This window comes from Hippocampus zosterae, chromosome 6 (genome assembly GCF_025434085.1).
Source record: "Hippocampus zosterae strain Florida chromosome 6, ASM2543408v3, whole genome shotgun sequence".
In the NCBI taxonomy this organism is placed as follows: domain Eukaryota; kingdom Metazoa; phylum Chordata; class Actinopteri; order Syngnathiformes; family Syngnathidae; genus Hippocampus; species Hippocampus zosterae.
In genome coordinates this window covers 6,253,302-6,281,029 of record NC_067456.1, presented here as the reverse complement: position 1 = coordinate 6,281,029, position 27,728 = coordinate 6,253,302, and the positions used below count along the sequence as shown (strand labels likewise).

Here is a 27,728-nt window from a genome sequence, read left to right as displayed (position 1 = left end):
AATGGTCCAACGCAACAGATTCTCCTTTAAAACCTCCCAAGACCCAAACTCTTGCATGACATGCATTTTTATTTTGTTTTTATTTTCTCTTTGATCCATCCATCCATCCATTATCTACCGCTTATCCGGGGCCGGGTCGCGGGGCCAACAGCTTTAGCAGGGAAGCCCAGACTTCCCTCTCCCTAGCTACTTCGTCCAGCTCTCCCCGGGGGATCCCGAGTCGTTCCCAGGCAAGGTGGGTGACGTAGTCTCTCCAGCGTGTCCTGGGTCTTCCTCTGGGTCTCCTCCCGGTGGGGCATGACCGGAACACCTTAACGGGGAGGCGCTCAGGAGGCATCCGAATCAGATGCCCAAGCCACCTCATCTGGCTCCTCTCGCTATGGAGGAGAAGCGGCTCGACTCTGAGCCCCTCCCGGATGACCGAGCTTCTCACCTTATCTCTAAGGGAGAGCCCGGACACCCTGCGGAGAAAACTAATTTCGGCCGCTTGTAACCGGGATCTCGTTCTTTCGGTCACGACCCATAGCTCGTGACCATAGATGAGGGTTGGAACGTAGATCGACCGGTAAATTGAGAGCTTCGCCCTTTGGCTCAGCTCCTTCTTCACCACGACAGACCGATACAACGTCCGCATCACTGCACTGCATCACTGCTGAAAGGGATGATTTACTTATTTTTTTACGCCAATCAAAAAGGTAGGGAATGTTTAAAAATGGTTGTATAAACATTCTCATGTATAGTTAAACAATATATCATTACTTTTTTTTATTCGTTTTCTTCCTGTATATATACTTTATATCCCATACCGGGCAAACTTCTGTGAAATCAAATTAAATACACAATCAATAGAAGTGTGTACTTGTGTCATTTTTGCATAACACGACTATTTGCAGACATCAAACACAAATTAGAAGACTTCAGTGAAACTATCTGACATAATGTAAATGAAGAAGCCTGTAAAAGGCAATTACGACTGCTGCTCGAGGAGACTTTGTCACACTGAGGCGAACGTCTCACATGGGTGATGATATTCATCGATGGCTTTCGTGTTTATTCCGAGTGTTTTCACGCGATGCAATGCCAGAGTGTTGCGATAACACCAGTGCATTGAGCATGGATGCGAACTGTTGTTTTTGTCAGAGTTGCGTGAAGTGCTTGATCATATCTCACAAAATTATATTTTTTAGGTGATGATATAGCATGTTCATCATACGATATATATATATATATATATATATATATATATATATATATATATATATATATATATATATATATATATATATATATACTGTGATAACACACAATATGTATGAAGTGTACCTGGTAATCGGCAGGTCCTGGATTGGTATCGGTGTTCTCTTTGAATCGCTCTTCTCGAGAGGCCATCAGACACATAGGAGGGGAGCATCTCACACTTGGGTTATACTCGCCTGGACCTAGTCAAACAACAATTGCATTTTATTTTGGGAATAAGATTAAACACTTCTAAGAGGATACTGTAGTACAATTTCTGTAATTTTAGATGTTAACGACAGAACTCCCGCAGATAAGCAAGAGTGCCGTAAAGCCGAATGCAAGTGGGGGAAAAAAACACAAGCTGCAGATTTCTTATCAATTCAGAAAAGACTAACGGCCAGATTACAGTTAAAGAGGCCAAAAGTGAACATTCAATAAACCTAATTGAGGCTAACTGTCATAACCCACGCATACTATTTAAAACTGTTGACTCTGTACTGAAACCCCCTCAGCCTATTTGCTGAGACTGTTCACCCAAAACGTGTAACATATTCCTTCAGTTTTTCATTGATAAGTTTTCTACAGCAAGGACTTTTGTTTCACTTTTTAGAAAACTTGGCTTCAACTGCCTGGATGGCACTGAATTGGGAAACCGCTTTTACCGGCTGGGAATCAAGTTGGCTGTGTTCAGTCCCACATCGGCGCAACTGGCCATTGACTGGCGCTGAGCACAAAAAATATGGCCCACATGAAACAATACTTACGTAGTAACCATCATGCAAAGATTCTAATTGCGCCAACATATGGCATCCTGCAGGGACTTTCTGTGCACAGTGTTTCAAGAGTTAGCTTCCTTTAGAATGATGAAGATTATAATGTTCCCTAATGGTCCATACACTGTGGACCTATTCATATATGCAAATTCAGTCATGGAGAAAATAGTGCATGTGTGCGAAACGAAGCACATTTCAAAATGTGTGTGTGTGGGGTGTTGGGGGGTAGGGGGTGAACAGCACAGCAAACAGTGCAAATCTATTTATATGCAAATTGGAATTTGGTTAAACGGTTGGAGGCGCCTCATGGGTTGAGTCCCATGGTGAAACGGGCCAAGTCATAAATTATCCAACTAAGTCAGGAATCTATTCATTTTGAAACAACATTTTCTTCATTGAGACTGTAATTGAAGTCAATATTAGCTCGGAGGTCCGCCGAGATGGCGAGCTAATTGGAGAGCGAAGGGCGGTACTCTCTCTGTACTCCCGCTTCTGCAACTGTTCTGGATAGATCAGAGATTTTCAACCAACGATCCATGAAAAAATTGCAAGCATTCGCTGGCCTTCTGGTTTCAGCGTTCAGCCAGTGCCGCCACAATGCATCAGTGTGTGGTGACGAAAAGGGTAGCAACACAAGAGGTAGGGAATCCACTCAGATTCTGCTACATGCTGCTCGGACAAAGCTTTGACTGCACAGGTAACATGGACATTTACAAAAGAAAGGACTGCATTAAATGTCATTGATGTACTTCACAACCCTGTGTGAAGTTCCAGATATGTTGTTCAGTCGAGGTTTCTTCTTTGTCAGAATAGTGGTCCCTGGATCAAAAAAAAAACCCCAAAACACCTTGGAATGGATGTGTGTATGTATGTATGGATGGATACCTGGTCCAGTGTTCACACAGCCTAGAAAGGAAGCAGTTTGTCGCGGTGCCGCTGACAGGAAGCAGCTTTGTCGTCTTCTGGCTTCTTTACTCCGAGCTTCAAAGTGACCACTTGTGCCCTTTGGTGGACTGTTTATGTTGTACGTATTGGGTGGAGGAGAATCCTGAGGGCGAGAAACACCTGAGTAATTATTTTCCTGTGTATTATGTTATTTGGATTGTAACAAGTGCAAAACAAAACAGGAGCACACAAGCACGCAGCCTCTGAGGTGAATTTGTCACAGAACAGGTTGGAATAAAGTTCGCTGATTTAGCATGAAGCGGGAACAATTAGAATGAGAGACTGAAGATAAAATGCATACAGGAAAAAAATATCTGGCTTTTTTTTCAGGAATTCAAATTAAAATATCCACCCAAAAATATATGTTTGGTGGTTTGAAAATTAAATACATTAAAATGGTTGTGTTTGCAAGGTCAAAAAAATTCAACTGAAAAAAAAAGAGGCATTTCGAATCGAGTAGAAAAAAAATCACTTTTTTGTTAGATTAAGAAAAATGCACAAATAAGAAAAATATTTTGATTTTTTTCCTGCATCAAAAATTTAAATTCCCAAAGGTATTTGTCTTTTGGGGGCATGAAGATAAAATAGCAAAAGACCGAATAATCGTGTGTGAGGTGGTTGAAAAACTTATATGGGGTATTAATGCTAAAAATAAACAAAAAAGAATTTGGGAGTAGGATTTAAAATTAGTAGTAGTAGACATAAAAACATTTTTGCCAGGCGCATACACAACAAAAAGGTGCTCTTTATCAGATTAAAAATGAAAAGTAAAAATGAAATATAATTCTAAGATAATTGTGTGGGGTTGTAAATACACTACAATACACAATACAATACAATACATGCTGATTTATATAGCGCTTTCACAACAGCGGCAGCTGTAACAAAGCGCTTTACAAAACAGTTAACATAAAGTAAAACAGACAAAGATATTAGCTTTCGGTGATTAATATTATAATGCATATCAAAAAAGACTATTTTTAGATCAAGAATTAATTTAGTAACAGACAGGAAAAACATTATCTGCAGAGTTTTCTGATTGTGGGCTTCACCTTGACAACAACAAGACATTTTTCAGCTAGGATGATTTACTTTGAGCACACGATTACCGGTATTTTTATTTATTTGGGAAAAGAACACCACCACCGGTTACAGTAGAAAGTAAAAATAAAGGTGTGTGTGTATTTTTGTCTGTTTGTATTTTTTTTCAGTTTGGGGTCAGCATCACAGGCCATCTGTTTGCTTGAGCACAAAGCCAGACTTGTTGGACTATTAGCCAACATATGGCGACACGCTGCTTGCTAGCACAGACAAACAAAGGCTAATTTGTGGACCCGTCATCACGCTTTTTCTCCACAGAGGGAGAGATGCCGTATTTCTAAAAATACGACGGGTGATTTTCACACAATCAGCCCATCTTTAACTCTGTGCTGTTTGAATAATTTGAAATGACAAAAATCATGACAGGAGAATGAGTGTCACCTACGAGAACCCTGCCAGCTTCGAGTGAAGAAAAATCAGTCTTGTAGTGTGAATAATTGATAGTGAGGGCTGAATATAGCCACACCATCCATCTAGACGTAACATAGCTGAGCTGTCATTTGGCTCTTCTTTCTCACTGGTCGTCCATCTTTAATCATCTCTAACCAGGACTGCGATTCCGCTTTTGGATTTATGGACACGGTGGGAGGATGAGGAGAGAAGTACCAGAACGTTAACAGCAAAATGACGCACGCACACAGAAAGCAAAGAAAATTACATCATTTTAACTTATTTAAAATGTGATTTTCTTTCTGGAAACAGCATCGCCTCCTTGAATTTTGCAGATTTAAAACTTTATGGAAAATATTGACTCGTACATGACATCAATTTTTCATTTTTGATAAAACATATGACTGTTAGGGGGGATATACACTGTGTCCACTCTGGTTGAGGCATACATGCTCCGCTGCAAAAAAAAAAAAAAGAAGGAAAAAAAAACGTGGCAAGAGTGAGGATACAAGAAAATATTATTGTAAAGAACAATTTGACTTCCCCTTTAATGCCAAGGCCATCGTCCTATTGTTATCCCTCCAAGAAGTTAAATTTAGACTCTTGATGCTTCTGAGCTGATTATGTGACAAAAGCAGTTGATAATTACTAGTCAGCCATTAAAATGACAAGCACTTTTTTCCACTTAAAACACCCATCTCACCATTAATACTACATCTCCACGCATTTGTGTTGTCTTATAAAAAATAACAATAATAATAAACAATAATAATAATAATAATAAAAATAAAAAAGAGAGAAAAATGTGAACGCCATTTCGCCAACAGCGAATATTTTCACCTTTTTTTTTTCCCCCCGGCTTCCCTGGAATTGCCTGCTAATGTGGTGCACAAGCACAGCTGGTGTGTCATCATGAAGCTGATAAGCATCTGCTAAATAATAGTATTGAGCAGCTGAGGTATGGTGTGTGTCATGAGTCCATAATGAGATTGTACGTACGCCTTCAACTGAAATGTACAAGAGACAAAACATGTATCAGCTCCATTTGCATCTAATTGATTAGCACTTCTAATTGATTGTAGCACTTTAGTCATACCACTTGTGAGGAAATGTACTGACTTTTGCACTCTTGTGTAAATGCTTCCAGTAACAATTGTATACCGTCAGAGATATTTACAATTATGTACTCCTCCTATTTACACTGTGTAGGACTGTTGTGCATAACCGTCACTGACAAATAAGGAATAAAATGTGAAATGCTCTCTAAAAGCAGTAAAAGTGAGGGAGGAAGTTGCACCACATTCAAATGGACTTGTCCATAGATTTAAACTATTACAAGCAGTATTTAGGGTTACGCTGAACAAGAATAGTCAAAACAATTAATACATTCATCAAGTTAGTAGTACTTGCGAAACTCAACTTTTGAATATTTTGGAAACACGAGGCATGATCTTCAGGATCAAAGCGATCCAAAACAACAATGTGCCTTTCACAAAGATAATCATATTCCATTTTGACTGCCCGTGCTACAGACGTCTTCATTCACCACTGAGCTTATTATCGTAGTTTGGCTTTACAGTGGCATGGAGCATCCGTCAATGTGATGCAGTGCGGTCGGACAACACCGCAAGCCCTAAGCACAGTAATACGGGCTGTCATTAGATTTTGCAGTAACTCATCAAGTGTTTGCATGGCTGTAAAAAGCTAATCCACCTCCATGTAACGTGATCTTGGAAGGCGTTCAAGAGTCAGTCTCCCTGTGATGTATGTGTGCTGTAATGAAGTAAGCTGTCTGTAAGCCTTGGCAGCCAGTGCGCCCCCTGTACAACCACACCTGGAACACCACCACCCTCCTCCCCCGCCCTTCCATCCTCGCCGAGTCCACAGGGCCCACTTGAATAAAACGAGCAGCTCGCCTCTTTCGTTTTACATCTTTATTAATCTCGGCACTCCCACTTGACTATCTGTGTGGCTGCTTAGCTCCCCAAACCACCAACCTGCTCCTTCTTCAACATCTGTCTGTATTCAAACATGCAGCTGCTGCATCAAAATGTGCACACCTGCGTCGACGGGTGGGGTGCTGGCATGTAAACACTTGGCGACTCCAACATCTGCCGGACACAGCTGGTGGACTACACCGTGCTGGACTGGAGTTTAAGGAGGGTGATGAATGGACATATGAAGAAAATGTAATACTGTAATATCAAGCGGAACATATATGCAGCGCCACTGATGAACTGATTGATTGTCCTTGCTGACAATGTGATTAGCAACACATAAATGAATCTAAACGACAGCCTTGGAGAGTTGGAAGAGCGGCTCAATACAAATGAAATCCGCTTCATTAAGAAAAATGTGATCACATTTAAGACTTTGAGCCTGAAAGCACTTGGGGAGCAACAACATTCCATCAGGAACTACCTTCATGTCAGGCTTCTCGTTGGTTGACTTTTGAGGCATAAACTTTCCCATACAACATTGTGATCGAACACCATATTGAACGTGTTTGACGGACGTTCGACTTTGGTGCTTTCGCTGAATTACATAATCTGTGTTTTCATTTTAAATAATGCGGTGCTTTGAGATATAAACAGTATAAACAGTAAAACCAAGAACAAATCTAAGTCATGCTGAGTCGAATGCCAAAGAATACTAGTGAGTTTTGAGGAGGGTTTTGAAGACGGGCAGCGAGGAGGCTTGCCGAATGTTCAGTGGGAGGTCATTCCAGAAAGAGAGACCAGCAATGCGTAGATGCATATAACACAGACACTTCTGGGATTTACCCTTTAGTAAACACAACAGCGGGGCGGCCCGGTAGTCCAGTAGTTAGCACGTCGGCTTCACAGTGCAGAGGTACCGGGTTCGATTCCAGCTCCGGCCTCCCTGTGTGGAGTTTGCATGTTCTCCCCGGGCCTGCGTGGGTTTTCTCCGGGTGCTCCGGTTTCCTCCCACATTTCAAAAATATGCATGGCAGGCTGATTGAACACTCTAAATTGTCCCTAGGTGTGAGTGTGAGCGTGGATGGTTGTTCGTCTATGTGTGCCCTGCGATTGGCTGGCAACCGATTCAGAGTGTCCCCCGCCCACTGCCCGAAGACAGCTGGGATAGGCTCCAGCACCCCCGCGACCCTAGTGAGGATCAAGCGGCTCGGAAGATGAATGAATGAATGAGCCACTGACGGAACGAAGGCACTCAGTTGTTATGTATAGTGGAAGATGAAAAAGCAACGTTGCCATGACAACCAGCTGGTTGTCAAAGTTAAGCAATTAATAAGACGCACCACGGAGGATTCTTTAGCTTAGCACACAATACGTGTGAGGTTGTAGACACGTGGGCCACCGTTAACGACGACAACAGCCGATTCAAACTCACGCTGCGTTTCGCCAACATTTTCTATTTTTGTTTTTCCACTCTGCTTGTTTTTATAACAGGCAGCCTCTGGGAAACTAACAATGAGCAGCACTTCTCAGCTAGAGGAGATTTTCTCACTTTGAGAGTGTCCACACATGATAAAACCTCAAAATGCACAACACACAACTTCACCATCTGTGCACCGATAAAACTTACTTAGTTACTTTTTTTTTCCTGGGAAAACTCGACTTTCTTAGGAATGTCCTCATTGTTAATGCCATTTCATTCCATGGCTGTGTGGCATGAATTTTTAAGATTCAAATATCTTACGTGATAATATATGTGCTATACATGGTATTGTTTTAAAATAATCCAATGGACTCTGTCATTTTACGCATACATACAATGCGTATATCTCATTTAAATCTTAATAAAAATCTGTTTTTCTTTTTTTACGCCTGATATTTACTGGAACAATACTTTTGTAATTAAGGGTCAATTAAATATTTAATTGAAATAGATAATATATAAAAATATGTAAGTTGATACATTTACTGGTAAACAATTATTCATAATACATTAATACAAAGGTAACATTTTATAGATCATTTCAGAATTTATTTGGTGCAGTTTTATGACACAAATACCTTATATTGGGTAATTTAAAAATGTTGAAACCAATGTTCTGAATATTCTTTGGAATATTTCATTTAAAATATTCAACCATTTTAATCGATAAAAAAGTAGCCTATTTTGTTGTGTTTACGCTCTTATTATTAGCAGTATGATGTTACTAAAAGGAACACTGTTGACTGGAACAAATTTCATAATGTCAACAACAGACGCGAATACCAACGCGGACGCATTTTATCTGTTGGCTGCATGCTACGATGAGAGCCGCCAACCAGTGATAATAATAGCAGGCATGTGTCTCCAGCATTTTCCACTTTATCATCACTAATATCAGTTATGATGACAACAACACTCTGCTTGCTCAGTCTAACTGGCGGGATATTAAAAGACATATTTCACTGCGGTTGTTATTACATGCGTCACGCACACACACACACACACAATGACTCATAAAGCATCGATGGGAGGGAAGCAATAAGGAAAATAAACAAGGGAAAATCTTGACCAGACAACTTGTACGGTACAGCCAAATGTTAAGATTTGGCGTGACATTATTTTGACGGAATTTGACAAGGACAAGATGGTCATAGTTCAGGGAGGAATCAATTTTTTGCTTAGGTTTGACTTGGTATGTAAGTTTGACATTAAATATTCCTGGGCTTTGATGATCCAACGGTGCCAGAAATGGACATCAGTGATGCCATTAACGGGTTACTAAATAACTTGTATGTTTCTGCATCAATATGTGTTGCTGCGGATATTATTTTCCAGCGACAAATATTAATCAAGATGAAGATGTCGGGTTTGGAGTCACTTTGGACCAGGGTTGGGCACATCAGGTCCTGGTGTTGAGGTCCTCGTGTTTACCAATGTTTGCAACATTGTCTAGACAGTGTGACCACGGAATTGATGAGTTCTATTTTTTTTTCTTCTTATATGGGAAAACATGTTTTGAAATCCAACCAAATTGTACAGATTCTGTTCAACTTTTGACATTCCACATACAAATAACTCAATATCAAGTGAATAAAAAGGTCAGAATCATGAGTTTGCTGACAAGTAAAGTTGGTCGCGTGAAGTCGACAGGACCAGAGAAAAGAAGTACCCTTTATAAAGGTCACATACGTTATGAAAAGCAATTTGACGCTGCTCACAGACACGAATCAGTCACTCGGGCCGACAAGGCGAGAGCACCTCATTAAGGTCAGGGACATGTGCTTGGAAAAAAGGAGAAGGAAAAAAAAAGGCCGGGTACGACATTGGTTTCAGAAAAAAAAGTACATTATGGAAGTTGACGAAAAGACAGATGTCATAAAAAGAAATAAAATCAGGGCAAAAAGCAAGACTGATGACAAAGACAGGGTACATGAAATGTGGCGGAACATAAATAAATAATCTGGCAAGGAAAAAAAAAAAGAAGGTGACTGTGACGCGTTGACGCCACAGGGCAAGAGAAGTATGTTTGTCACTTATTGACATTTATTTCATTGCATTTTTATGACACGCAGCGCAACTGCGGCCTCAAGTTATGGCAGACCGGGGACCAAATGGACTTATAGATTCGCTATGGATTTTTTTTGTCAGCTGTCAAAATAATGATGCGGCTGCGAGTACTGCCAAGGATTCACAAACACACATACACACACAAGCTCCAAATGTGGTCCTACATACAGTGTATGTTCTATGTGAAAACCCACGCAAGCATGGGGCAAACATGCTAACATCATACAAAAGGACAGCGCTCAGGGCCAAACTTGAGGCAAACGTCCTTACTAGATCACTATGCTAGCAAGCCGCACTCATCGACAACTGTAGCGGTGATTAAGTGCTGCGGCCAAGTGTTAAAACCCAAATAGAACCAATGTTTTTACTGTCTTTATGGGGGCTCACAGTTCGAATTGACTTTTTTAGACTCAGGGCTCAACAAGTAATTCTGCGCCAAGTCACCATGGTTACAAAAGCAGTCAGCCGCATTGGTCCTGCACTGGCTCATTTGCATGAGTGTAATGTGAAAATCATTGACCACAAACATCTGTTTTGAATTGTCACACAAGCATAACAAGAAGTTTACTATTAGTTTTAGTGCGCAGCAGGTCGATATTTTCAAAACTTACATAACTGTTTCTCAATGTTAAAATGTAGTTTCAATCGTTGCCTGTCCAGTTACTAACTGTGAATAAAAGCTTTAACGACTCCTATTATTCCTTATGGGGGCATTTGAAATCAGACCAAAGTTGGCCCAGCATCCTCTACTGTATCATCCAATTGAATTTCAGTCTCTGCGTTCAAATTGGACGTCAACATTTTTTTGCCATCTGGCTATTGTCCTTGGCCGTGAGCCGGCCTGCCTCTCAGTGGCAGTCCGTGCGGACCTCCATCCATCTCAGCGTAAGTGGCGGAAGAATGAAATTGACATCAATGAAGAAGAAGCAGAAAGGCAAGAGCTGTAAAAAAAAGTGACAAAAGAGCCAGTGAGAGCTAGTGTGCGCCGTCGCTCGGGGGGACAGTGCAATGTGTCACTAATCTATAGAAGGCAGGAACCCATGCCACAGCGCCTTAGGGGAGAACATCGGTCCAAATTAAATACTTCACTCGCTGTCTCCGGGCGCTGCCTGCGGGTGTATCCCACGACCTCGGCAGAGAAGAGGCCATTATGAGGCGAAGAGACAGAAAGAGGAGAGGAAGGAGGCAGGTAAAAAAGGAAGGACATTGTTGTTTGAGAAGAAAATAAGTTTAAAACAAACCCCTTTATGAACCAGTTTAGTTGCGTTTACTTCTTGTCACTATGGATTGCGCTCCACCGGGTCTCAGGGAGGATCTGGTCCTGTCAGAAATCTGTGTAGCCGCAGTTGAGGTCCTCGAGCAGTTTATTTGGTTTTCTAAAATATTTTTATGAATTACTGTCTCAGACCAGTTTAGGTCAGGACCCTCTTTTGCAAGAGAAAAAAATCCTGGAGCCACCCTTGCTTGTCACACTCTGCCAGGCCTGGCTCAGCCTTTTAAAAACAGTTTGGAAAACAGGGGAAAATGGGTCCTCAAATATTTTGAGAACCTCGTTTTAAAAAAAAGAAACACCTGGTGCTTTCTTCAGCCTCGAGTACCTGTTTATATATTTAGATATTTATTTCGTGCACACCGTCAAGAAAAAGTCAAGCCAACTGCAGCAACAAGTGTTCATTCTATGCATGACAGGAACACGTCATCAACAAGGCCAACTTCAAAATAAACCTTACCTTACGAATTAACATCTGAACATCGATGCCTTGGGATACTTTTACTTTGAAGTTGTTCTTGGCAGCGCGTCGCGACATGTCGCTTTCTTGACTCGTATTCCCGACGGTAATTGGGGCTACTTTACATTGCAGTCACAAGCTGTTGCCATTGACATCAATAACACAACGGCATCCTTAAATTAAGTTCAAACGCTACTTAAGGGTGTCAAAAAGATCTGTTATTATGCTGATGTTGTATTACACGTCACCTGTTGGCAGCGCTTAACAGAGGCTCCAGATAGCCGCTAAGCAAGTGCCTCCTATAGGCTGGCGAGAATTGTTGGATTGCTTTCCAAAACTAGTGAAAATAGACAAAAATGCCCACGTTGATGCGGACAGCCTGAGATCGTTGCCCTTCCTCAGTGATTGCTTTATAGCAAACCAACTCAAATGTGCAGTTTTAGCCAGGCAAAATTGCTCGTGTGGTTGTGACATCATCATAACTCAGACAAAAATATGGGGTTGAGATTTGTCCAAAATCTATTTTGGTGGGAATGTGGTTTTTTTTGTTGTCTTCTGTGTCTTCGACCAAGCAAAAATATATCTTTTTAATTTTTATCTGAATACCCGATCATTCGATAACATTTTCAAAAGGATATCCAAATACTGAAGTATGGGATAGCAGCAGCCCTAATGTACACACAAAACTTTACAAGTTAGACTTCCGTAACACGTTATGCTTGTGTCTTTTATTCTTTAAATAAATCTGGCAATGGCCGTGGATTAAAACATGTACTCTTTAAAGAGCGGACTTGGAAAATAAGACATTATGCAAATGGATAAGACTGCTGGAATAAAGCAAACAAAAGATGTTGCTAAGAAATGAAGGAGCAGCTATCAAAGAGGAAATATTAAAGTGAGTCAGATAACAGGTGCTCGTGGTGTGTTCCATGGCCACGTGCAGACATTCAACGTGACAGAGTACGGCTTTCATATTTGCCATCACTTGCAACATGAAGCGTCTCGCTGCACATGAAACAGATGACGAGACGGTGTGGCAGTGCCTTCATCCTTCCTTGTATCCCTTTCATGCGTCTTATGCATGTCCACACCGCCGCTTCCGGAATATCAGTTGCTTTTTTTTACTATCGGCCCCTGCGGGGATAGTGGAGGCGTCGCCGCATCGACGACCTCGGCTGTGGCGCGGCATGTGGCTAACGACTACAGCTACCGTGTCCCCAGGCCCGTTTTCGTTAAGTGCTCATCAGCGAGGCTCAGCGTGAAAGCCTGGGTCATGTGGCCACTCAGGTACACGGGCCCGAGCATAGACATTTATGTAAAATCAAGCAAGCATTTTTGTGTTTTTTACATGATTTTTCTGACTTTTCTTTAACTTGTTTTGTGCCGCAGAAGGGCTTTAGCGCGTTCGCCCACATCAAACCTAGATGCTCCTCCGCCTACAAACGTTGCAAATTAGGCTCGCAAAACACAAACAAGAGGGAGTTGCTGTTAGTGAGTCAAACCAAAAGCAAACCACTTTTACACATTTAGTCATATAGACAATATATATATATATATATATATATATATATATATATATATATATATATATATATATATATATATATATATATATATATATATATATATGATGGTTTAACGAGTGAACTTCAAATGTATTTGAGAGAGAACAAAGGCAGAACGTTCTTGGAAGGAGACTAATCAGGGTGTAGGAAAAGTAAAAAAAAAACTCATTACCGTAAGTAAAAGTCAGGAAGCAGTGAACGATAAAAGTAGTGGAAAAATAGGATCGCTGGCATCATTGTAATAAAGGGTCAGATGCTGTTGCTGCAATGCCCCACTTATTAAAGTCTGAAAATTGGCGCTCTTTTCTTTTAAGGACTTTCTGTTAAGTCGGGAGGTTTAAATTTAGAGTGACAAAACAGAGAGAGACTTACTTTGGCCACAGTTGAGGATGCCAGGCGCTGCGTGGCTGATCTGAATGCGGCTGTGTGCTGCTTTTTGTAAAGCTCCTCTGGACGCGTTTCCACCTGACACAACATAAACAGTATTTAGTCGAAATAACGTGGAGGGTGATTTCACTAAAGGAGAGCTTTAGTTATGCCGCCGCACGTGTGAAAAGGAGAGCAACAGTCGCCGTTGCATTTTTAGCAGTGTCTTCAACAGTACAAACAGTCAAACACACAAATCCGAAATTAAAAATGACAACATCAACAACGAGCCAAGGCAAGCCAAAACTCACATGCAGAAGCACACATGAAAGCTAACTGGCCATGTCCTGATGTCGCTCACTATAGGTAATGCCCCTAAAAGGCACATATAAAGTAAAGTTATAATTGTTGTGACTCAGCTTGTCACAACAAACAGTCATCACAGTGAATTTCTTGATACAGTACTCTACTTTATTATTTAGCAGGATAATTTATTATTGTATTGTGCCTTGAGATAAGAGTTTAATTTGTTCCATTACCACACCTGTAACAGTCTTTCTTCGCGGAGGTTAAAAAATTGTATTCAAATACAGTATCAGTTGCTTCAAAGGCCAGCACGCCAATGCTATTCGCTTCCCATTATGTGTTAGCATTAAGCTAGCGGCAAAGCTTTGTACATCCCATCCATCTTCTGAACTGCTTATCCTCACCAGTGTCTGTTGAAAATCCATAATGTATAATTCCCTTTGCTTTATGTTTAGCTTGAAAGTAAACTTCAACTGGGAGTATCAATTATCTAATTTGTAAATTAAGGTACAACTGTACCTGGTAATCTCCTGGGCCGGGTCCTTGTATGGACTCCTTGTTGAGGAAAATGCTGCTGCGTTTAGCGGTGGAGCCAAAGCCCCCTTTCCTGGCTCGCTCTGAATATGCCCTTTTTAAACTTTCCTGGGCCAAACCCAAGTCCAGGACGTTATAGGAGCCGGGACCTGGACACAGTACACTGGGGAATGTCACTTTGCCAACAAATGCAGTACTCGTGCAACACAGTGAATATTACTACAAAGATGCCCTCGCAATCGTGTACTTTTAGAGCACTCCCGCAAGAAATTATGACATTTTATACTTTCGTTGTTTTCACAGTCTACAGCAGTGTTTCCTAACCTAGTTGGGAATAATGGTCTGTAGTACTGTATTTTGTTGGCTTCACAAATAGCACTCCACCCATACTTTACCAAACAACTTTTGTGGCTTTATCAACTTCCCCCCAAATGTGTTTGATTACTTATGTAAATGATGAGAGAGAGCAATTAAACAATGCTAATGTGTTTGCATACAACCAGCAAAGACAATATTGCAAATTAACATAAATGAGCAAATATTGCCCCTGCTGCCCCCTCAACCCTCCCCCAAAAAAAGAAAGCTCTAATGTGATGCAAACTGAGCCAACACATTTGAGCTTTATGTAGCTCATTTGTCATTGATGCCAACCGCTTCTATCTGACTTCAAATGGAACACTTTAGGAAGATGTACTTTTTAGTGATTGTATTCAAACAGTTGTGTCTCTCTAATTGCCTGTCCACAAGTTGACAATTAAACACGTCATTTTGTTCGCCGGCTATATCCCAACATGCGCATGTGAGCAAGCCTTTCTGAATTTACAAAGCATTGGTCATAGATGGCCGTCAGACCACACTGTAAGAAACCTTATCATGTCAAGAGGTAAGCAGAGCTGCGCTGAGTTATGTTAGATGCAAAGATTAGCTTGAACTCACAGTATTAGCTTCTGATAAAACAACAGCTTCTGACAAGTTTTCAGGCACAAAGACCCACACATACTAACCTGGTGTGCAACCTCCGTTGTGGTTCGGTGGGAAACGTTCCGCTGTGACACCAAACGGGCTGTTGCGCACCCTTGTCGCATCGTGAGACATTTGAATGGCGCACCGTGGGTCATTATAGGCACCAACAGGCGGCGACTCTTCCTTGGCAAGCTTGAACCTCTAAAGGACAAAGCAGAGAAGGGGCAGGTCCCGATAGCACTCACCGAGGTCCACGTTAATGCTCATTTATCGCCGCTGGCATTTCATGGCGAGCATTTTAAGTCTAAAACCTCTCTCCAATGACTCCCTGACCATCTGAGATGCTAATGGGCTTCATCCAGGCACACACTTCGACAATAAATCACAAAGCAAGACCTCACTTCTAATTACACACAACACAGAAGACCTAAACTCCTGCGGGCCCAAAAATAAGCACAGTTCTGATGCCAGAGGAGGGTTTCTTTGGGAGGTTGTTTTTTTTCTCAGGCAAAAGCTATTTTAGCACCGCACAACTTGTGCTTGTCAAGCTCGACTCGATAGACCTTTCATCAGAGGTTCTCCGTGTCAGTCGCCGCGACGCTAAGTCAGCCTCAGCAGCACTTATAGCACACAGAGGCCACAGGATTCAGCACAAGCACTGGAAAGCACTGGAAAGCATTGGAATCAAGCGGCTGGATTTTACATGATTCATTTTCATGCTGTGTAATCCTGCATTTCTACCTCCTTCGGGGGTATATTATTGAAAATTGACTTTTTTAATGTCTTATATACAAATAGCTGAGTCTGCTTGCCCATCCATCAAGTGTGAAATGAAACAACTACTGTGTTTGTGAAAATGCTTCTTTGAGTGAGCCCTTTTGAACGTCTGCCACTTGGAGCTACATAAGTTACAGAACAGCTAAGACTCTCCATAAGTTCCAGTAACAAGCCAAGCTAGCTCTTAAACAATATGGCAAGATCTTCATTTATTCTACTTTCATTTTTTTTTCCTTTACTTTGTTTTTCTTTCTACTTTCTTCGATTTCAAGATCTTCATTTCAATTTGTGAATGGACAGGATCACTGGAATGCACTCTATGCTAAACATTTTGACATACTCTCGCGGCGCCATTTCTGAACAAATTCACACCCAAAAACAACCCAAAAATATGTGCTTCGTTAGCAACAGATGAGCTATCACTTGACATCTTCCAAACATTCACAAAGACCGGAAAGGAATTGTTGCATAAATAACTGTGTTGTCACATAACCCGCTGTTTGAAGGCCACCACATTCAACGCATGTTACACATGCGAGGAGGCCCAGCTGTCAGGCTCATGCTGTGCCTTTGCTCTTTTTTCCAAGTTTTCCTCTCCAAAAAAAAAAAAGACTCCCAACTGAGCAGTTTACTGAAGCTCATTTGAATTCTGTTGTCGAGCTTGTTTTCTTCCAAACCACACACACACACATACACACACACACACACACACGCACACACACACACACACACACACACACACACACGCACACGCACACGCATACGCACACCAAGTTTGAGAAAAATCCCACATGTGGTTATTGTCCAAATTATATTGCGGCAAAATTGTGAAGAGCCTATAGTTGAGGCGACAACTGGGCAGATTCCCACTGTTCCTCTTATCCTCTCATCCCTCCCTCAGTACCTCCTTATCTCATTTCCTCTCTATCCCTCCGCAGGAGAACACGCAGAGTCACACCGAGATGAACATCTAAGAAAACTGTTGCCCGAGGTTCTAACGCCCCACCTGACACCCCCCGCCCCCCCGCCCCCCACACACACACACTGCGCATAGCATGTGGTCAGGGAAATTAGGTCGGAAACTCTGCCTTCCATAGATGTACGATTGCGCTTTTGTGCCAGTGATGGCAAAAGGTGAAAATATGATGACAACACTATCAGCAGAAATTGACCTTATTCCCCTTTTCCACTGTATGGCATTGATTCGTAACCAACATTGGAATTTATCTGACCCAGTGTCTCCTTGTCATTGGAGATGTTGTTCCTTGCCCTGACTTGCTGTTCCTGTTCTTGACATGTGGGTGCTGTAGTATTATTAGACTCCACAGTCTCCACTTTGCTGCGGCGTCCCTTCAACTTCTCTTACATAAAATCTCTAAATGCAGGCTTTTACAGCAATGCATTTTTGTTTGGCAGTCATTCAAATAAGCACTTGAATGTGTGTTTCAAAACCCGCCTGCTTTTGAATGTGCTAATAAACTCATGTTCACCTCATCTCTGAGAATCACACTGAAAAAAAGGAGCTCAGCGCCAGGATCTGGGACACGTACGGAACAGTTTTCTCCTATGAGAAGTCGCTAATTGACTGCATTTATCTCCCATATTATATCTGGGAAATATTTTCTGTGTTGGCACTATGCGAAGTAATGTCCCTAAATGCATCCAAATGGATCTTAATTTGCTTATCTGGGCCAATGGAATCAATAGTTTGTTTTCATCCTACGGGCACAATGGAGCCATAATGTGTGTCGTCCTGTTGGAATTGTACCAGTCAAATACTAAGTGACAAAGTGAAATGAATGCACTGTGCTACTTAATGGGACGACTCCAGCGTGGGCTGCGATCGCAGCAAAATCTATCTTTGTTTATGAAGAGTGCATGTTGTACTATATGGTATGACACTTTATGATTATCCATCAAGTGCATACTGTACATTCTACAAATGTGGCAAAGCAAGGCAAAATTAAATAACATTTCCTACTTCCTACTTCACTTGAATTAAAGTTCCTCATCTGCTTGCTATTCTTGTTCCTGACTTGCTATTCCTGTTCCATGACTTAATGTTCCAGTGTCTAACCTGTTCTTATTTTCTATCCCCATTTATGTGATGTTTTTACTTTCTCCGATTTGCTTATCCTGTTCTTAAATTGCTCTTCCTTTACTTGATTATTTGTTCATTGTTCCAGACTTGTTCTGGCTTTCCCTGACTTGCTGCTCCTGCTTTCTGTTCTGCTCTTTGTGCTTCTTCGGAGCCTGGTTTGGTATTTTAACCTGTCTGCGAAAAATATTGGCCGATCTCAGTGAACTACAGGACAGTTATGATTGAGCTCAATGAGTAGCCAGGCAAACATGTGATATGACAAGAATATGAGCAATTATGTCGATTCAACATTGCTGCCTCTGCTAGTCAATATTGTATTGTAAAACTGGCGGGTGAGTGGTGTTTGCATTGTACCTCAGTCTGAGAAAGAAAGGCGGCGGTGACTTGCTGCTTTTTGTCACTGAGCCTCTCAAACTGTCCTTTGATGTCATAGTGGCCAGGACCCGGAATGCCCTGTACAAAGACGAGTAAAGACAAATTAAAGCTGCAAGCAGCGATGAACGGGTCCTCGCACCCCTTTTTTTAATGGCCAATCTTCCAAATGATTATCAGTTAGACAGTACAGTCAAAAAATGCTTGATATAATATTATTATTGCCCATCTCTCTGGACAGTGCCTCCCAACTTTTATATCTAGTTGAGGCACAAATAAAAAATAAAATAAAATCTATGGCACACCAGCCCAAAAAATAAAAGTCTAAAGTATATGCAGTGCATTTTTAAAAAACAGATGATGTCATCTAAATGTACATACTCGTGAAACCTGGACCTCACAGGAATTTAAGAAAGACAGCCAAGATTTGCTTTAACACCCTTGCCATTCGTGGAAGAGCATTTAATTGTTCTGCCTACCACTATACATTGCTGGCATAGATAGATGAACAAAGATCATTTATTATTAAAAAATACAGGGTGGCCCACTTAAAAGTAGCCCGGATTTTTTTTTAAATTAAAATATTTTTTTAATTTTTTTCAAAACATGTATTTAATTACGTGAATGTTACAAGTGACCCAAGTCTTTCCAAAACCTGTTTTTATTACTTACAGGTTACAAGAGATGCTGGAAGTGTTCCAAAACTGCTCCGGTTATACACGTTGGCGCTGAGCCAATTTTTGTTTGTTTTAGATTATACACGAACAGTAGTGCTCCTACCTTCTCCGGGTGCGTACCATACCTCAAGAAAATGGTGTTTTCCTTGCAGCAGAGAATAGTGATTGTGGAAGGCTATGTGCGAACCGGGTCAATTAAGAAAACACAAGAGGCCTTCACTCGCGAGTACCCACAAACAAAACCACCGGCTAAACGTTGTGTTCAGAGCCTGGTTAAGAAATGGCGAGACACTGGCTCTCTCGCAAACGTGAAGAAGCAGAGACCTAAATAAGTAATAAGTAATAAAAACAGGTTTTGGAAAGACTTGGGTCACTTGTAACATTCACGTAATTAAATACATGTTTTGAAAAAAATTAAAAAAATATTTTAATTTAAAAAAAAATCCGGGCTACTTTTAAGTGGGCCACCCTGTATTATTTGTGGTAAATAAATAACAAAAATTTAACATGGGAAACTAATATGTCATGGCACAGTGGTTAAGTATCACTGGTTGAGGGTGCCTGCTTTTGACTGGGGCTCATTTGTTAAATGTTTCATGTGTCCTCTTATTAGACGTCCACCCAATTTTGAGCTAATCGGTGAAAATGGTGTCAGGGGTAATTTGTTTCCTATCATTGCAGGGGGTGCTGTTGAGTGACTGTCGGAGTAGTGCTGTTGTGTACCCCTAAAGCAGGGGTGTCAAACTCATTTATGGCCCGGGCCACATTTTAATTAATGTTTCACTTGGAGGGCTGTTATGACTGAAACCATATAAAGAATTCAAGAATAACTGTTGATTCAACTATTTTTTAAGCTACTATCATGTTTGTAACAAGAAAATGTTTTGAATATATATCTTATTTATTACATATGAGAATTTAAAATGCTGGAAGATATTTTAGAAAGGATCATAGAAGTTGACATGTTTGAGCTGCACATAAAATGATGTGGCGGGCCAGACCTGCCCCCCAGGCCTTGAGTTTGACACCAGTGCCCTAAAAGGTACTAATTGTACATTTTCAAGCTTGCAAAAATTCTGGGCAAGTTGAGACCCCGCAAAAAGGCCATTCATTCATTGTTTGTTCTGCAATTTTCACAGGCAAAACCAGAGTGGACAACAACCATGGCACATCCAAAAGGATGATTTTTTTTTTCATAAAAAAATGATAGTTAGAAACCGGACATAAAATGGGCTGGATATATGTGATTTTCGGCAAAAATCTTGGGCAAGATCAATTTTCATTGCATGTGTGCGTGCTTGCCATGAACAAGGTTGTTATTGTCGGAGTATAATACTTTCCATGTACAAGAGAAAAAGCCATTTTCTAGCCCGACACTCACACAGGGCAGGGGACACTTCTTTTGATGGCTTTATGTGTAACACCTTTTGTTGCTTGTGCTTTTACGATTGACAAAAATCCAGGGGCTGCGTTCGCACCCCGCGGTCCTCCAGAAGAAGAAAAAAAATTGTTATGAAGGGAAGTGTGCGAAACAACATTGTGTGTGGCAAAGTAATAAATATATTTATAAAAATATATATAATCCTGAAAGCAAACACAACAACTTGAAGGCTGCCTATTTTTAACAGAAGCTCTGCATTTGAAACTGACAATGTGAAGTTGGCAAGTCAATTTCGAGGCAATGTCTGCTGACAGCTGCATGCAGTGATGCATTATAGGAAGTGTGGTACTAAGTGTGTGAAGTCTGTATATGTGTAAGTACTGAAACTGCCTTTCTGTATTTGTATTTGGACATAAAACTTCAGTGGTTCCTTGACTTACAAGTTGAATTCATTCCGTCACGATGCTCAAAATTCAAAACTAAGGCAGTTTGATACCTTTTTTTTTTGCAGAAAGATTCCAGTTTGAATATTCACTGTTTAAACACTCATTGGCACTGAGTACTGATACCGAATTCTTAAATTAATGCATGATACATGAAATTCTTAAATTTCATGATATACCTTCCCTTGTAAAATAGTCGCACAACTTATATTTCGATACTGTGTTTTAATTAATTTTTTTAGTAATCATATTAGTCGTAATAGTGTGAGCCAGGAGTGTTGCCCCTCTATGCATCAATTTTCAAGGGGTTTCAAATGTCACATGATAATGTGGAAAATGATAATGATAGTGAGAAGGACGATTCTCATAATCATCATCATCATAATGATGATGTTCACGATGAACAGAAGGTTTGGGTTGTATTTCAGTTGGACGGTGCAACAGAGCGACGTGCACATTTCAAAGTGCAGCATGTCCAAAATATGATTTAATGAGCTTCAGTGGGACAGCTAAGGTAGAAAGGTGGTTTGTCCTGTGTGTCCCCACTGTGACTAATGACCCATCTGCTTTACGGGTGCGTACGTTAACATAGTCCTGTGCTGTGAACTCCTAATGATGATGGATGGAAGCTCAAGCATCACAGCGGGGAGGTCCAAATATACCATGGTAGCGTGCGTGTGGAAGGGCAAATTCTCAAAGTCACAGGTAAGTCCACAAAAATGTAAACGTGCTAAATTATGTTTTTAATGTTGGTGGAAAAGGTGGAAGGATAGAGAAAGAGGCATTAAGTGCTTGACAGAAGGAAGATGTTTCACTTCCTTGCGCGCACGCACACACACACGCACACACACACACGCACACGCACACACACACACGCTGTGGTTCACACACAAGTCAGTAACTCCTCCACCACATCAACGTGTTTTGAGAGTGGGGTTTGAAAATGGCACTCTACTGCCCCCTTACGGCACCAAAGAGCAGTCAAATTTGAGTGAAAAAATATATATATTTCATACACTCAATTGAATGCTCGTTGCTTAGGTGAAAAGGCTAATGTTGTGACCAATGAGTACCTGCAAATCCAGTAATGACAGATTGCATTCTTTTGCCACACATGTTATGATCACGTATAGTTTAATTAGAACATAATGATTAAAACACACATACACACACACAAATTATGGTAGGAAATTGTATATTTGTGCAAATTGTTGTTTTTTTTTATTTTTATTTTGACCATGTAAGGAAATTTATCAAATTCATTACTTCAGTAATTTTACTTCAATGTTTTTAATTATAAAATGGCTTGTGACAAAACAAGTCATGTCAAGACACACTTTATGAAGATACATAAATCGTTGTTATCATGATTATTATTATTATTTTATGCACTCAAAAGACTTTGTTAACCCATAAAAGTGTGAGGTGTATATTTGCCTTTTTTTTTGTATAATATTCATGACTTTATCAGGACTTGAATGAAAATGGATGCCTTTGTAAAAATCAATACTTCAAGCATTTCATTAGACTTTTATTTAAATGAATTATAGAAATTACATGTAAAAATACAAATGAAAATGTTTTTGGGTTGCATATCACCAGCTTCTTAAAATAATCATCACCTCAAATGCCACAATACTTCTTGTTGCTAGATAGCAGACTACTTCAAGGTTCAAGCAGGATGTGGAGGTGGGCCAGACCATTTTGATTGGGAGGTGTAACCGTTTCGACAAATGCGACAGTGACTCAAAATATTTAATCCAAATCCAATTCATTACATATATAATGCATGTATTACTCTCGGTAGACCCTTTGAGAACAAATCATATAATGTAATTGTCATCAAACATGCGCTTACCTTCTTGTGTTCCAGTTGGGTCAACAATTGGTGGTATCGAGGAATGACAAGTTCCACCCTGACCCTCTGCTCTTTTCGCATGTTCACATTTTCATAGTGCGTTTCAGGAACACTGATGTGGACATTTGAGAAAAGAAGAAGCACAAATCGAAAGCCACTTTAAAAAAATGTATCTACCGCAGAGTGGGCAGGTGATGCTCACATCTCAGGGTAGTAGTGGCCCGGCCCTGGACCTTCATCCTTGGTCACCTGTTCTCTCCTGGCTGTCATGTTGCCAAAGTATATGCCTTTGTATTTCTGGGTCTTTGCAGCCTGGAGACAAAGGGACCAAAAAAAAACAAAAGGCATTCCAAAACTGTGGTGAGGGTAAAAGAATGACAGGAGGAGGAAGAGATAACGACAAGGTGAATGGATGTTTCAAAAAATATAATGGACTAATTTTGTGTTTTAACTGCATTATCTTGTGGAGTTGAAGGTGAATGAGAAGTGAAGTACAAATAAAAATGTCTCACAGTATGACAGCATTCTTCCTCACTTCCATGATATTTTGTGGCCTTCACTCCTCTGCCTCAGCTTTACAACGTTTCAATACTGAACACTTAACTCAGGCTTCACCGAAAAAAGAAGAGAAAAAAAAGCACAAAAATCACTGAATTGTTGAGGAGTACATTTCCTCACTTCCACTTGAAGAGTAGACTGGTACTCGACGGTTGAGTTAAATAAACAGGCTTATCTGCTATCCTGTGTAAAGACATTTGTGCTGTCATGGCACAAATAAATGCCAATGGTTCATGTGTTTTACTGTGGGAGAGGCCCATGGACTTCATCGGGAAGGCAAAACCATAAAATCGTTTTCATTTGACCTCAAATGAGCTCAAACTCTGGAACAATTACACAATCCAAATTCAAAATTTAAGAATTGATGTCTAACTTAAATGTTTTATTCTTGTCTGTGATTGAAACAATTGTGCTCCATAAGGCAGTTTAAAAAGTATCATAAAATAGGAAAATAAGGCTCAATATGGCCAAATAGGTGTGTGAAAAGAATGTTTATGTACATTTTTTAACCTTTTTATTGTCTGGCTTTTGAATTATTGGTAAATATGCTATTCTGTTTGCCTCATAAATTTGAATCTGACTCTTATCTTCAAGCTATGAAGCTCAAAGCATTTTCATGGGTGCATTGTACTCTCTTCAATTGAGTGCCCAAACATTATTGAACCAAATAGGATAAGACTGAATTTGACTCACTGAAATATTTATCTGGATTGACTTCTATTCATGTTCATAACTCCAATGTGAAAGCTCTGATCATGTGTGGGAAAAAAAGGGAGAGCAGGGGGGCGCGCAAATAAAAGTTGGAAATCAAAGCATCTCAACCTCTGCAGTCTCTTTTGATAAGTTTTCCATGACCTGGCTGTTCACTCATACACATCCTGGGAAGAGCAGGAAGAAGAAATAGTAAGTTTGGCTCAAAGGGAAAAACTCCAAGGGGTGCCTGTCTCCTGCCCTCCATCTCAACATTGAGCACACAGCAAGATCGCGGGTTCAATCCCTCCACGATCCTGCCGGGCAAACAAAAGATTTCCAGATACAGTAGTTGCACTTTAAAACTGAAACAAGCATGGCTCGCAGTCAGATGCAATCGCCAATGTCGTTGCGTCGAACGTGGGGTCTGCGGGCACAAATTACTTTTTGTATGTCTAGCAATGCTTTTAAAATCAGAACAAACACAGCTGATAGGAGTCATTTTTTAAATATTGAAGGGAATGTCCAACATGTATTATTTCAATTAGATTTTTTTCTCCCATGCTACAAATGCCAAAAACTATTTTTTTTTGTTTTGTTATTATTTTGAGCAAAGAATTGCCATCATTAAAAAAGGTAGCGAAAAACAAGTGTTTCCTTTATATTTTTGTTCAGTATAATTTCAAGTTACTGTATATAATCAAGACGTGAGGCAGACTGTGGAACAAAAAAATCTGGTAGCTTCGTCGATGCTAAACATGGACGCACCCAACATCGTGGCGCAACCACTCGCGTCAAGAGTCCATCAGAATGCTAATCATCGACGATGTCCATATGTGACATGAGATCATCTTTCATTCTGTGTAGGGAACTCATTTACAACATTCAAAAAGGACTTCACACGTTGCTCTTTATATGCTGCTGTTTTGGTTAGCAGCAGAGGTCAAATGAGCTCAGCTCGTATGTTTTTGTGAACAGCAGCGTTTATGATCTACAATAACTAATCACGGTTGTGTCCCTATTTTATATGACTTGAAAAAAAAACTGACGTCAATTTATCTTAGGCAGATGATGGGCCTGGGAAATAAGTGGTCCAAAGCATCTATTGGGGAGGGGCCACTGTTTGAAGAAACACATTCTAAAGCGATGCTGAGAACTCGTGGTCCTCGTGGATGCCTGCGGTTGTTGTTTCAAGTGAATATTGTAATGCGACCGCAGGAATAATGACAAATGGCACCTCTTTATTGCACACATGTAAAATGGATGAGCATCGGTGCGCTGTGCCTTCCAAAGTGGAGCTGCCTTCATTAGGCATGGAAATGGGTTTGGAGATAACTCAATAGGGTGAGAAGTGATGCATACATTTGATGTGCCCACCATGAAATGAACTTCAGCGCAGGCCGGCCCACAAATGGCAGCGGTCCACCGAATACCTAATTCAAATAAATTATTTTTGCTTCTTTTATTATTATTTTTACTTCTAACTGTGCATGCTTTATTTATGGCGCTGCATTCATTAGGCATGTCATTTGATTCATTCATTCATTCATTCATCTTCCGAGCCGCTTGGTCCTCACTAGGGTCGCGGGGGTGCTGGAGCCTATCCCAGCTGTCTTCGGGCAGTAGGCGGGGGACACCCTGAATCGGTTGCCAGCCAATCGCAGGGCACACAGAGACGAACAACCATCCACGCTTACAATCACACCTAGGGACAATTTCATGTGTTCAATCAGCCTGCCATGCATATTTTCGGAATGTGGGAGGAAACCGGAGCACCCGGAGAAAACCCACGCAGGAGAACATGCAAACTCCACACAGGGAGGCCGGAGCTGGAATCGAACCCACGACCTCTGCACTGTGAAGCCGACGTGCTAACCACTGGACTACCGGGCCGCCCCATGTCATTTGATTTGGAGAGATAACTCAACAGTGTGGGAGATGTTGCATGCATTTGATATAAAATACATGAAGTATTAGGGCACTTTGGATTACATGGGAAGCAACACCTACGTTCAAAGGATTGTAGTAGGCCGGGCCCAGGGTTGTGTCTCTGTGCGGAGGCTCCTGTTTGCGGAGCACACCTGAGGCATCCTCTTCATAGCCACATGCCTGACCCGGGGAAGGAATGGATGGCACATCGTACTGGCTAGCAATTCGCTGCAGCAAACTTTTAGCAGGATGCGCCTGCAAAGAGACATTATGTTACATCACAAATTGTTTGAGTTTTATATTTTTAATGAATTTGAAAAAAAATGCAGTGAAGAATTTTGAGGGTTTTTTTGTTTTGTTTTTTATCCACTTTGGAATGTGTCTGTCACGGAATAATGTAGAAAGTGAAGATATGTATGTGGGTTTTTTTCATATAATCAGCCAATCATGTTTTAATCTTGATGGATTAAAAGCCCGCAGACACTTGAGTGCACTCACCACATCAATTACACCCACCAGGTGAAGAGAGAAAAAAAAGTCAAATTTAATAAAATTCTGTTATGTGTGGAAGGTTCACGTCCTGTGCAAGAGGTTCAATGCGAAAACAATTTGGTTGCTTTTGATGGCAAGTGGTTTATCTTGAACTCTCAGTGACACTGCGGACCATTAAATAAGCTACCAAAGGCCAAATAACGCAATTAAAATGTAGGTGCTTTTGAGGTGGATGTGACTAAATCAAATGAAGACAAAAGTGATAAATATTTTTGGACAATTTTTTAAAATGCCTCATCTTACATACTGTGCATTATTATTTCTCACAAACGATTTTGGGTTGTCTCTATGGGTAAAAAAATGTGTCCTTTATTGTTTTATATGCAGTTCAGAAAATGAATGGATGGATGGAATTAATCATGAATCGATAATGCACATTATTTATGTTGGATGATGGATAGATTTTCTTATAAAAGCCTTCCGGTTACAAACTACTACATTGACCGTATCATTTTATTAGTTTCCATTACTCAGTTTACCCGACTGCCACCAAGCACAGCAACATTTGCACGAGCCCTCAGCTTGTGGCTGGTGCTGGCAGGCTGCGAGAGATCATACGCCCCGGGGCCCGGACCTTCACACGCCAGGTCATCGAAGCGCCTGGAGCGGCTCCGAAGACTGCAGCCACCATGGACATTTAGCTAAAAAGACAATTGACAATTGTTTAACAACACAGTATTGCATAATTGTATCTGTGTTCTTGAGCATTCCTCGTTTGTTGCCTCCTGTCCATCTTTTTGGGAATGTGATACAGGCATCAAAGTCAAAATGAGACAAACAACAACAATTACAATCAGCATTTTGAACAGGAAATATTTTGTCTTTGTAGTGTATTCAAGTTAACACGGGTTGGAAAGGATTTGCAAATGATTGTTTTCTGTTTTTGTTTTACACAATGCCCGAACTTCATTGGAATTGTTTTGGGTTTTTTTTTTTTTACACGAGAGGGTTAAATTATGGTAAACCGGGTAGTTGAGCGCCATAATATTTA

The 27,728-nt window shown here is 40.7% G+C and overlaps 1 protein-coding gene across 1 annotated transcript in view; it reads right to left on the bottom strand.

Moving 5' to 3' along the window:
* Positions 1-27,728, bottom strand: part of stpg2 (sperm-tail PG-rich repeat containing 2) — a 34,638-nt gene that overhangs the window by 5,797 nt on the left and 1,113 nt on the right. Inside the window, exons 3-12 of the mRNA XM_052068462.1 lie at positions 27,217-27,378; positions 26,267-26,440; positions 23,211-23,320; positions 23,009-23,120; positions 18,632-18,730; positions 15,441-15,600; positions 14,422-14,585; positions 13,603-13,695; positions 2,898-3,060; positions 1,324-1,439 (exon numbers count right to left, since the gene is read on the bottom strand). Of these exons, the coding sequence (XP_051924422.1) occupies positions 1,324-1,439; positions 2,898-3,060; positions 13,603-13,695; positions 14,422-14,585; positions 15,441-15,600; positions 18,632-18,730; positions 23,009-23,120; positions 23,211-23,320; positions 26,267-26,440; positions 27,217-27,378 (1,353 nt within the window). The remainder of the gene's footprint in view (positions 1-1,323; positions 1,440-2,897; positions 3,061-13,602; positions 13,696-14,421; positions 14,586-15,440; positions 15,601-18,631; positions 18,731-23,008; positions 23,121-23,210; positions 23,321-26,266; positions 26,441-27,216; positions 27,379-27,728) is intronic.